At 32.0% G+C, this 12,970-nt stretch overlaps 1 protein-coding gene across 16 annotated transcripts in view; it reads left to right on the top strand.

Moving 5' to 3' along the window:
• NEDD4 (NEDD4 E3 ubiquitin protein ligase) overlaps positions 1-12,970 on the top strand; it is a 135,606-nt gene that overhangs the window by 97,092 nt on the left and 25,544 nt on the right. For 15 of the 16 annotated variants that reach the window (XM_074294590.1, XM_074294580.1, XM_074294594.1 and 12 more), the window contains 5 exons: positions 824-943; positions 6,851-7,057; positions 12,326-12,403; positions 12,650-12,704; positions 12,793-12,851. In XM_074294590.1, coding sequence (XP_074150691.1) covers positions 824-943; positions 6,851-7,057; positions 12,326-12,403; positions 12,650-12,704; positions 12,793-12,851 — 519 coding nt within the window. The remainder of the gene's footprint in view (positions 1-823; positions 944-6,850; positions 7,058-12,325; positions 12,404-12,649; positions 12,705-12,792; positions 12,852-12,970) is intronic. The other variant, XM_074294579.1, reaches the window with a different exon arrangement.

Here is a 12,970-nt window from a genome sequence, read left to right as displayed (position 1 = left end):
TTAGATTATGGTTCCCAAACTGAAAAGCCATGGAAATGAGAAAAGGATGCAAAGAGTAAACAATAAACCAATATCAAGGTAGTTAGTGAAAAGATGAGGGGAAATAAAGAGAAATTATTTATTTAAAAAAGAGTTTATGTTTACTCTTTTGTAAGTTGTCTGTTTATATTCTTTTACCATCTATATACATATGGTACAGAATAAGTACTGTACAATGGTAGTATCAAACTCATAGAAACAAGAATCTTCTATCTATGCATAAGGATCCCTTTGGGCCCTATATTGACTTAGAAAAGTACATATTAATCTATTTTATTTTATTTTTGTTTATTTTGCTGTATATTTCCTAATTACATTTTAATTTGATTCAGGCCACACTTGGGAATATTGTGGGTCACATGTGGCCTTCATTCAGGCTTTGTGTTTAATAATTCTAATCTAGCTATTGTACCTGTTCCTGTTTACAGAAACAAAGAAAGAGCCTGGTTTCTATATAACTCTTACTACAATAGACTGGATCTTCCCCAGCCTTTAGCAAAAACTGACATCTTTTGTCTAAAGGTGTGCTCTACTTATCCACTCTGATCTGTATTATTTCAACCCTATTTATCTGCATATTAGCTGTCCTGTGCCTAGATTTTACCTCAGGTTATCTGTTTGATTCAATATAATAATACATTAGTGAATTTAATTACTATTTTATTTAGTACACTGCTTTGACCATTTGAAATATTCCTTTTATCAGAAAAATAAATATTTCTTTAGTTAATTATAGTTTCAAAGTCTTTATTAAATTTTTTCCACTCATTCATGTTTTACTTAGTTTTTGCCTACTTCATCTGGATTACCACCAGGCTGGGAAGAAAAACAAGATAGTAAAGGAAGATCCTATTACATAGACCACAATTCCAAAACTACAACATGGATGAAGCCTATTATACAGGTACCCTGTATCACAGCTATAAAATTGTTTTCTAATTAAACTTAATTACCTTTGAAGGAAATACTTCATATTTCCTTCATATTTTATTTATTTTTATGCTGATACTGGTGCTAAATTAATTGTACTTTTGATAATCATAGATAGTGCATCAATCATTTAACAGATATTTACTGTCTACCTCCTAAGTGCTTAACACTGTACTAGGAACTTGTGAAGAAAAAAAAAAAGCAACAGTACTTTCCCTCAAGGAATTTAACAGTCTGTTAAGGGATACAATATATACACAGATAAATATATATAAAATATTGTAAAATAAATCAGTCAACAAGCATTTATTAAGTTCTTACTGCCACATAAGTAAGCGGTGACAAGCTACAAGGAAGAAAACAGTTCCTGACATCAGGACTGTCAGGACATAAACATAAAGAATCAATGATTCTTTAGGGGCAGATGGGAAGAGAGAAAGCTTTTACTTTCTTGCAGTATGAGAGTGTCTTTTTTTTACCCTAAAAGGCCTATTCACATTTTTATATTGACTTTTTTGGTGGGAGAAAAGGGTGATTGGTTGTTACTGTTTGCCATATTAATGAACTTGAGTTTTGTTGAGACATGGCGGCATGAAAAGTCAGAAGTAAACATGAGAGAGAAAAAAGATAATACCTATGCCCTTTCTCAAATTGGAACTCAACAATGGCAGAAGCAGACCAGAGTCAAAAGAATGTTTCCAAGGATAATAACACTACAGGGTTGGGAAAAGTTTCCAGGATGAGGAGGCTGCAAGCATTGAGAGAACTTCTGTGGTAAAATGGCAGCTGATTCATGGTCACAAATTCCAGGGAGTCAGAATCAGAGCAGAGATGAAAGACATATAAATATAAAATAATTTGGAAAGACAAGTGCTAGTAACAGGAAGAAGGAAGGGTGAACACCTTACATTGTCTGCAGGTTAATTTTGGAGAAATTGAATAAAAGATGTTAGTATTGGTGATTTCTTTTATATCTTCATTAGATCAGATTTTTCCTTTACTAAAACTTTATATAATTGTTTTACCATTCACTGAAGGTGACTTTGGATTCCTAAAAGCAGTGTCAATTTTCTTACAGACCATATTAAGCTAGATATTTCAAGTATATAATAATGGTGGATTTTTATGCCTGTAATCCAAAAATTAATCTTTTTGAATTTGGAGATTGGCCACAGCACTTTATGAAACTATCTACTAAAGTATGGAGGCTAATGCTATTACCTGAGTGGAAGGAAGAGTATAATGATAAATTTGGGAATTTGTACTGCTCAGATATATGCATCAGGAGGGACTTATAACAATTTAAAACACCAGAGATGATTGTAATACTGTATCTTGTTCTCTTGGCAATAGTGAATTCATGGTGTTATTTTTTCACTATTTATTGCAGAAATAATTTAAACTATTGTAAAATAGCTCTTTGCAAACCTTAAAATACTATATAAATGTCAGCTATTAGTTCTGTCACTAATGCCAAGTTATCTTTTCCCCTTTAGAAACTGTATTTGGAGTGTGGAAGCTAAAGACTAGATTAGAAACTGAGATATAAGGTGTAAAATTTTGGATTTTTTTTCTCTACCCACACCAAGATAGTTTCCTAATCAAGTTAGAGATAACTGACCTTTCCAAGTTTTGGATAAGAGTGGGAAAAAATTAAATGTAGATAACAGAATAAATTCCATTATTAAATGAGTAATTGAGAAATACATATATATATATATATGTATTTCTCAATATATATATATATATATATATATATATATATATATATATATATATATATATACTCGGTCAAATAGAATTTCCTATTTTTGTTGTCATTATGTATATTTCTTTTTTTGCCTTTGATACTTTGATTTGCACCTATCCATTCAGGAAGTCTTTCTACACTTCTTTTTATTCATCATATTCATTTCCTAACTCTACTTGGTTTTTTCTGGCTTTCCCCCATGCCTTAAAATCTGCTTGTCTTCTCCATTCTATGGCTTCTTTTGAGTCTTAGCTATAGTTCTACCTTCTGCAAAAACCTTTTCCCCTTCTTTCTTAAAATTCTTAGAATTAGAATTTCATTATCAACAAGTTTTGCTTTCATAGAGATTATGTTTTCCTCTTAATATTGATTTTTGCTTATCTTCCACATTTTTTCAGTTAATATATATTTGTATTTCTATTCTATTCTTCTGTTTTTTGCTTATTTTTACTCACTAAATTTGTGTTTGTTTTTTTTTTAATTCTGCTAATCATTTCTGTTGTGCAGGCTGTAGATTTTACCATTTCTTTTCTTTTGCCTTCTCTCAACATTGAAATTTCTCTCAAATTAAAAAAAAAATTTCTTTCTTAAGCTATGGAGTTGCATACCTTCTCATGAAACCACGGGGCTCTATATTCTATTAAGTATTGATTTAGGTTTTTTTTAATCTTGAAATATTTAAGATGTCTTCGTATTTCTTTAATCTGATTTTAGCATTTTCTCTGCAGGTTTATCTTCTTCTCCTAGAGGTTTTAAACTAAATTTTCTTCCTTCTGGGATCTTTGATTGTTTTAGTCTTTTCCCCTTGTATTCCACTATTCCTCACTTTCTGTCTTTCTTACTCTACGATATTTATTGTGGTTTTACTTTCAAAGCTGTCTCAAGCTCCTTCTATATTAGGGAATTTTATTTTCCATTAGTCTCCCTGATCACAGTTCTAAGGTGGGAAAGAATGCTTATGGTCAGTCACAAACCAGAAAAGTAATAAACATATCTCTCCCTAGATCATGTAACCTTAAAAGAACTGAAAATTTATATAATCCCAGAATTATCTCTGAAAACAACTTTGTGAAAAAACCTGAAGTTTGAGAGACTGCCCCCTCTATTCTGGAAGCAGAAATCCACTTTAATAGACAGTAAACAGTCAAGAAATGGGATTGGAAAAAAATGAACAAATTATCAGAAAAAGATCCTGACTATAAAAAAATTAATATGATGACAGGGAATATCAAAACACAATTCAGAAGAAGACAAATGTCAAAACTATTACATCCAAAGCCTCAAAGAAAAATGTGAATTGATCTGAGGCCATAGAAGAGGTCAAAAAGTCTTTTTAAAATTAATTAGAGAAGTAAAGGAAAAATTGAGAAGACAAATGAGAGTGATACAATAAAATCACGAGAAAAGAGTTAGAAAAGAAGGTTCAAAAATACTGAAGAAAATAACACTTCAGAAAAGAGAATAAACCAAATAGTAAAAGAGGCACAAAAATCTGATGAACAGAAGAATGCTTTGAAAAACAAAATTGGCCAAATGGAAGGTGAACAAAAACTTAATGAAGAAATTCAGTTAAAAAGTTGAATTCACCAAATATAAAAGGCTATCCAAAAGAACATAATTTATTAAAAATTTGAATTGGATTAATAGAAACCAATGGCTTCATGGGACATCAAGTAACAAAACAAAATCAAAAGAATGAAAAAAATAGAATAAAATATGAAATATTTAATTGGAAAAGCAACTAACGAAAAAAAGCATGTTTATACATACATGTACATAAACATAATGCACGTGTATGTATCTGTATTATACATGTGTGTATTTTGTGTGTGCATGTGTGTATGTATTTACATGTATATTGTGTTTTTATATGTGTGAGTGTATGGAGAGAGAGAAAGAAGGCAGGGAGGAAAAGAGGGAGGGATGTGATCTTTCAAGAAATTACCAAGGAAAGGTCTCCTAATATCCTAGAACCAAAGAATAAAATAGAAATTCAAAGAATTCGTTGTTTACCTCCTGCAAAGCATCCAAAAATGAAAACTACCAGGAATATTATAATAAATTCCAGATTGCCCAGGTCAAGAAGAAAATATTCCAAGCAGTCAAAAAAAAAAAAAAAAAACAACAAAAAAAACCAGTTCAGTTATCATAGAGCCATAGTCAGGATTACACAAATTTAGTAGCTTCTACATTAAAGGATCAGAAGTTTTATAATATGAGAATCTGGTGAGTGAAAGACTAAAGATTACAACCAAGAATCACCCACCCAGCAAAACTTATACTTGGTGGGGGTTAGAATGGATGTTCAGTGAAATAAAGGACTTTCATATCTTCATCCTAGAAACACCAGAGTTGAATAAAGAATTTGACTTTCAAATATAAAACTCAAGAGAAGCATAAAGAGAGAGAAATTATATGGTATTCAATAAGGTTAAACTGTTAATTTTCCTATGTATAAAAATAATACCTTTAACTCCTAAAAACTTTATTTAAGGAATGTTCATAGACAGAGGACACAGGTGAAAAGTTGAAAAGGATGGGATGATTATCTAAGAAAATAAAATTTTTTTTATTATATATATATATATATATATTTTATAATATTATCCCTTGTATTCATTTTTCCAAATTACCCCCCCTCCCTCTATTCCCTCCCCCCGACGACAGGCAATACCATACATTTTACATGTGTTACAATATAGTCTAGGTACAATACATGTGTGTGAATATCATTTTAAGAAAATAAATTTAAGAAATGATAAAGAGATGTGCACTGGGAGATGGGGAAAGGGAGACGTCAAAAAGAGTAAATTATTTGAGCTAAGAGACACTTTAATATTGGAAGGGAAGATGAAAGAGGTGGAAGAAAGGGAACATTATTTTTACAGCCTTATTTTACAATCTTATTTTTATCAGAACTTTACTCTTATGATCTGGGGTGGGGGGAGAGGGAGGGAGAGGATAAAGAGAAAATAGGATGGAGGGAAATACATAGTAATCATAACTAATAAAAATTTATTGCAAGTTTCTTTAATAAAGACTTCTTTTCTCAAATATATAGAAAACTGGGTCATATTTGTGGAAATAAGCCATTCCTCAATTGATAATTGGTCAAAGAATATGATCAGGCAATTTGCAGGTGAAGTAACCAAAGCTATTTGTAGTTGTATGAAAAAAATGTTCTAAATTATTATTGATTGGAGAAATGCAGATTGAAACAATTGAGGTACCACCTTTTACCTGTCAGATTGGCTTATAGAACATTAAAAGAAAATAACAAAAATTGGAGATGTGGGAAAATTGAGACAATAATGCACTTTGGTGAAGTTGTATACTGATTAAACTATTCTGAAAAGCAATTTGAAATTGTGCTCAAAAGGCTATAGAACTATGCATATCCTTTGACTGGGAAATACCACTGCCTTGTATGTATCCAAAAGAGATAAAAAACAAAAAGGAAAAGGTTATAGAAATATTTCTTTTAATGATAGCAAAGAGTTGGAAATTGAGAGGATGCCCATCAATTGGGGAATGGCTGAACAAGATGTGACATATGAATGTAATGGAATACTATTATGCCATAAAAATTATGAGCAGGGGGATTTCAGGAAATCCTAGAAATGTTTACATGAACTTATGCTGAATGAAGGAAGCAGAACCAGGAGACTATTGTTCATAATAACAGCAACATTGTACAATGATCAATGACTTAGCCCTTCTCAACCATACACTGATTCAAGACAGTTCTGCAACACATGATGAAAACTGCTATACATCTCCAATGAAAGGACTAGTGGACTCTGAAGAGAGTAATTAAAGCATGCTTTTTCTTTATTTTTCTCTTGAGGTTTTGTCTGTGTTTTCTTTCACAACACTACCAACATGGAAATATCTTTTGCATGATTGCACATGTACAATCTATATCAAATTGCTTACCTCCTCAATCAAGGAGGGAGAGAAAAAAAGGGTGGAGAGAATTTGAAAAACTAAAAGAAAATTTTAAGAATGTTAAAAGTGTACATATAATTGGGAAAAATTAAAATGTTAATTTTTTTTAAAAAGCAAAATAAGAACATCTTTGTTTTGCAGCAGTAATCCACAAAATCTTTTTCCCCCTGATTTATTACATAGTCCACAACAGAAAACATTCTGTTACCATCACACCAAAGTCCTTCTACAGCTACTCAAAAACTAATAGCTACAAGTGATTCATCACAATCCTCCTTGAATCAGCCATCTGAATCTGAGCAGAGAAGTCTTCCTAAGGGTTGGGAAGTCCGACATGCACCAAATGGGAGACCTTTCTTCATTGACTACAATGCCAAAACTACCACCTGGGTAATTTTAATAAATTATTTTTTTATTTAATAAGCTTTTATTAACCAATTGCATTCTGTATGTTGGAGATGTTGGAGATGTTTTAAATTAACAATAATATATTTATATATTTAAAGCTGCATGTATTCTATGTTTATGTTATGATCGCTTTAAAGTCAGTCTTTTATGATATTGTCTTTATGACAATACTGATTATTTAATCATTTGTTCCTTCACATATTAGTTATGCATCATGGTTAAGAAGATGAAAATGAACCACCTGAACTTAGGAGGTACCTGAGTTCAAATCTGGCCTCAGACACTTAACACTTCCTAGCTGTGTGACCCTGGGCAAGTCACTTAACCCCAATTGCCTCAGCAAAAAAAAAAAAAAAAAAAGAGTAATTTTAATGGAAATTCCATTCCAAAAGAAAGAAATTAAACATTAGTTTCACAAAATTGAAACCAAAATTATTATGCCCCCCCAAAAGCAGGTTTTTTGAAAGAAGAAGAATTCACCATTTCCTAATCATGCAATTGAGAAAGTATTATATTTTATTTGAATAATGAGGGGGAAAGGATGTCAATATTCTTTTTCTTTCTTCTGAGCAATCTTAATGCATCAAAAACTTAACAGAAATTAAAAATTTCTAAACATTATTTCAGTCTTTTTTCCTATTGTGCAAAAAGGCATTTTTTTTTTTAATTTTTTATTTTATTTTATAATTATAACATTTTTTGACAGTACATATGCATGGGTAATTTTTTACAACATTATCCCTTGCATTTACTTCTATTCAGATTTTTTTCCCTTCCTCCCCCAACCCCCTCTCCCAGATGGCAAGCAGTCCTATATATGTTAAATATATTACAGTATAATTTAGATACAATATATGTGTGTAGAACCGAATTTTTTGTTGCACAGGAAGAATTGGATTCAGAAGGTAAAAATAACAGTTTACACTCATTTCCCAGTGTTCCTTTTCTGGATGTAGCTGTTTCTGTCCATCATTAATCAATTGGAATTGGATTAGCTCTTCTCTATGTTGAAGAAATCCACTTCCATCAGCATACATCCTCGTACAGTATCATTGTTGAAGTGTATAATGATCTTCTGGTTCTGCTCGTTTCACTCAGCATCTGTTGATGTAAGTCTCTCCAAGCCTCTCTGTATTTCTCCTGTTGGTCATTTCTTATAGAACAATAATATTCCATAACATTCATATACCATAGTTTACCCAACCATTCTCCAATTGATGGACATCCATTCATCTTCCAGCTTCTAGCCACTATGAAAAGGGCTGCCACAAACATTTTGGCACATACAGGACCCTTTCCCTTCTCTAGTAGTTCCTTGGGGTATAAGCCCAGTAGTAGTATGGCTGGGTCAAAGGGTATGCACATTTTGATAACTTTTTGGGCATAATTCCAGATTGCTCTCCAGAATGGTTGGATTCTTTCACAACTCCACCAACAATGCATCAGTGTCCCTGTTTTCCCACAGCCCCTCCAACATTCATCGTTATTTGTTCCTGTCATCTTAGCCAATCTGACAGGTGTGTAATGATACCTCAGAGTTGTCTTAATTTGCATTTCTCTGATCAATAGTGATTTGGAACACTCTTTCATATGAGTGGAAATAGTTTTAATTTCATCATCTGAAAATTGTCTGTTCATATCCTTTGACCATTTATCAATTGGAGAATGGCTTGATTTCTTATAAATTAAAGTCAATTCTCTGTATATTTTGGAGATGAGGCCTTTATCAGAACCTTTAACTGTAAAAATTTTTTCCCAATTTGTTACTTCCCTTCTAATCTTGTTTGCATTAGTTTTGTTTGTGCAGAAACTTTTTAATTTGGTGTAATCAAAATGTTCTATTTTGTGATCAATAATGGTCTCTAGTTCTCCCTTGGACACAAACTCCTTCCTCCTCCACAAGTCTGAGAGGTAAACCATCCCATGTTCCTCCAATTTATTTATGATCTCGTTCTTTATGCCTAAATCTTGGACCCATTTTGATCTAATCTTAGTATGTGGTGTTAAATGTGGGTCCATGCCTAGTTTCTGCCATACTAATTTCCAGTTTTCCCAGCAGTTTTTGTCAAATAATGAATTCTTATCCCAAAATTTGGGATCTTTGGGTTTGTCAAAGATTAGATTGCTATTTTTATTCACTATCTTGTCCTTTGTATCTAATCTGTTCCACTGATCTACCGGTCTATTTCTTAGCCAATACCAAATGGTTTTGGTGACTGTTGCTTTATAATATAGCTTTAAATCAGGTACACTTAGACCACCTTCCTCTGACTTTTTTTTCATTAGTTCCCTTGCAATTCTCGACCTTTTATTCTTCCATATGAATTTTGTTGTTATTTTTTCTAGGTCATTAAAATAGTTTCTTGGGAGTCTGATTGGTATAGCACTAAATAAATAGATTAGTTTGGGGAGTATTGTCATCTTTATTATATTCGCTCGGCCTATCCAAGAACATTGAATGTCTTTCCAATTATTTAAATCTGACTTTATTTTTGTGGCAAGTGTTTTGTAATTTTGCTCATATAATTCCTGACTCTCCTTTGGTAGATATATTCCCAAATATTTGATACTATCGACTGTTATTTTGAATGGAATTTCTCTTTGTATCTCTTGCTGTTGGATTGTGTTGGTAATGTATAGAAATCCTGAGGATTTATGTGGATTTATTTTGTATCCTGCGACTTTGCTAAAATTCTGAATTATTTCTAATAGCTTTTTAGCAGAGTCTTTGGGGTTCTCTAAGTATACCATCATGTCATCTGCGAAAAGTGACAATTTGATTTCTTCATTTCCTACTCTAATTCCTTGGATCTCTTTCTCGGCTCTGATTGCCAAGGCTAGAGTTTCTAGTACTATATTGAATAGTAATGGTGATAGTGGGCAACCTTGTTTCAGTCCTGATCTTACAGGGAAAGGTTCTAGTTTATCACCATTACATATGATGTTTACTGAAGGTTTTAAATATATACTCCTTATTATTTTAAGGAATAGTCCATTTATTCCTATACTCTCAAGCGTTTTTAGTAGGAATGGATGTTGGATTTTATCAAATGCCTGCAAAAAGGCATTTTTTAAAAAATGATATTATATAAAACTTAGTTTTCCTTTAATTACCCTATATTCCTAGCTAATTATAAACTGTTTTAAGAAAATCCAAAGAAAATTTGACTTTTTTTATCCTTTCAAAGTTTACGTAATAAATCAATAAACATTTTGTAATTTCCAAGTATCAAGCATTATTTAAGTGTAAATTAGGCACTGTGGATAAAAATATAAGAGCAAGCTGATTCCTACTCTCAACATGCCTATTTTCATGGGGAATACAACATGTTCACAGATGGGTAAATATAAGATATGCACAAAATGAATATAAACTTATTTCAGGAGTTAGAGGCATCCTAACTGTGACTGGAAATCAAAAGAGGTCTATTGAAGCAAATGAAACTTGAAGCTTGAAGGGAGAGCAGCTTCTGCAAAAACAGAGAAGCAGAGAGAGAGAGAGCATTGAAAAATTATTAATTTTCCATTGCTTCACCAGGCTGTCCTCTGTTAATGGAAGTCTTCAGCAGGATTTATTTTTGGTGCACTATCAGAACATCATTTCTGGCATATTTGTAGCTTCAGATATGATAACATGCATTAGGGAGAATTAAAATATTATTGAAATACATTTCATATAAAATAAATTTATGTACATAAATATTTCAAGTAAAGTAAAGAGGATAAATTGGTGACTTTTAAAAAAACTTCTAAAGATAAATCTTTTTTGATAAAGAATACTCCTTTTTAATAAACTTAACAGTGCTGATAAATTGAGAAACCATGACATAGTATGGGAGGGGGGGAACTGGATTCTGAATAAGAAGATCTAAGATTGGATTCTGGCTCCATTATAACCAAACTATGGGTCACTTACTTTCTCAGAGCCATAGCTTCATCATTTTAAAATGGGGATAATAATACATGGTAAATAAAGCATCAAGCAATGGCATAAAGAGCCTTAGGCTTAGAGTCAGGAGACCCAGATTCAAATCCTAGCTCTCTGAGTGTAGAAATGTCATCTGACCTCATTGGACTTCATTTTCTTCATCTGAAAAGTGAGGATTTTAGATGAGATGATTTTTAAATATTTTTCAAGCCTTAGTTCTCTGTGGGGATTCAGACAGTGTTCTGTGACATATTGTCATATAAATATCATTATCAATAAGCTAGGATGATACTTCTATTTAACCTTTTTTCAAAAAGAATTTATACTTTATGAGAATTTTCCAGAGTGTCATTTTATTTTATCTATCCCTTATGAAAGTTAATTTTCTTGTGGAAAATTCAGGAAGAAAATCTACTTGGTATATTTTATAGAAGGAACTTACTATGGAAATCATTTTAAAAGTTGAGACCAATACAGAGGGAATTAAGAGTTCCTTATTGTAGTATAGCACTTCACATGTGTATGTCTCTCCATTGCTCTCTGAGCAGTATTTGTTTTAGTTCTTTGTAAATTATACTGTTCCATGACTTCCAGCCATGCAGCAACACTGATAGAATATTGGTATTAAAAACATGGTCTTTTGTTTCAGAAAATAGTCTGGGGTCATTAATGAAGATATGCAGTTTCTTAAAGGCAGTCCAACCCGTTTTGCTTTTTAATTCTGGGCCCACTGTTTATTTGCAATGTCTATCCAAGGTATATGTGCTGATGGGCAAGTTCTATAGGTTGTCCACACAACTGCATTTTATAATGTGATCCATAAACATTCCCCATATAACTTGTTTTTTCTAATGTAGATGATTGTCCCAGAGACTTATAGTCACATAGATAACGAATGTCAAATAAAATTCAGTATTTTTTCTACTTAGTCAGATTTTAGAGACTTAGAAATAAACTTTCTTCTTATTTTTAAACTCTCCATACACTAACATGTAGAATAAAAAGTCCTGTGTAGCCAAAAAACATCTTTGGAAAGCAATAACTAAATATTCTAGATCATTTCTGTAAAAGATATGACAATTAATGCTGAACACATTCTGGAGGGTGAGGGGAATGGGGGGCACTTCTTTTGGTGGTATAGACCTGGCCATAGTGGTAAACTATACAAAAAGACATAATCATCCCTAGCTCCAAAATTATGCAAAACTATAATAGACTTTTTAAATGGAGGGAATTGGAAATGTTTTTAGTATGGTAAAAAAAAACAAGGTATTCTCATCATGCTTAAATGTGGTTTTTGTTCTACTGCAATACCAAAAAAGGAAGATCCAAGATTGAAAATCCCAGCTCATCTGAAGAGAAACACATCCCTTGATACTGCTGATCTAGGACCTTTACCTGTAAGTTTTTGAAATTCTTGTAGATAAAACTTGAATATATGAAACATTTTAATTTTGAGGTATGATAATGTTATTTGTGTTTTTAAATGTTTTTAAAAATCTGTTCCCAGATACTGATTCCTGATTTATATTTCTTGCTCCAAAAAATGTAATATGCCATATCAGCTGAATTGTAGAACCATTGACATTTTCTTATCTAAGCAGCTAAAAATCCTCCAAATAAAATTGAAATCCTATCTATTTTAGCCAGGATGGGAAGAGAGAATTCACACAGATGGAAGAGTCTTCTACATAAATCACAGTATGTACACTGTGATCTTCAATTATTACATTTTTGTTATATTTAATTTTATGCATGAGAAAGGAAAATAATACATTTTTCCCCACAGATATAAAAAGAACACAATGGGAAGATCCTCGATTGCAGAATGTAGCAACAACTAGACCAGTAAGTATCTCTTTATGTGGTTGTACTTTTATAAATACAATCAGCCCTGAGTCATCCTCCCATAAACTACTCCTTACAGCTTAGAAGGCATCGGAAGAGAAAAAACAAATTTTGAGATT

Source organism: Sminthopsis crassicaudata, chromosome 2, assembly GCF_048593235.1.
Source record: "Sminthopsis crassicaudata isolate SCR6 chromosome 2, ASM4859323v1, whole genome shotgun sequence".
In the NCBI taxonomy this organism is placed as follows: Eukaryota; Metazoa; Chordata; class Mammalia; order Dasyuromorphia; family Dasyuridae; genus Sminthopsis; species Sminthopsis crassicaudata.
This window is presented reverse-complemented; position numbering and strand designations above follow the sequence as displayed.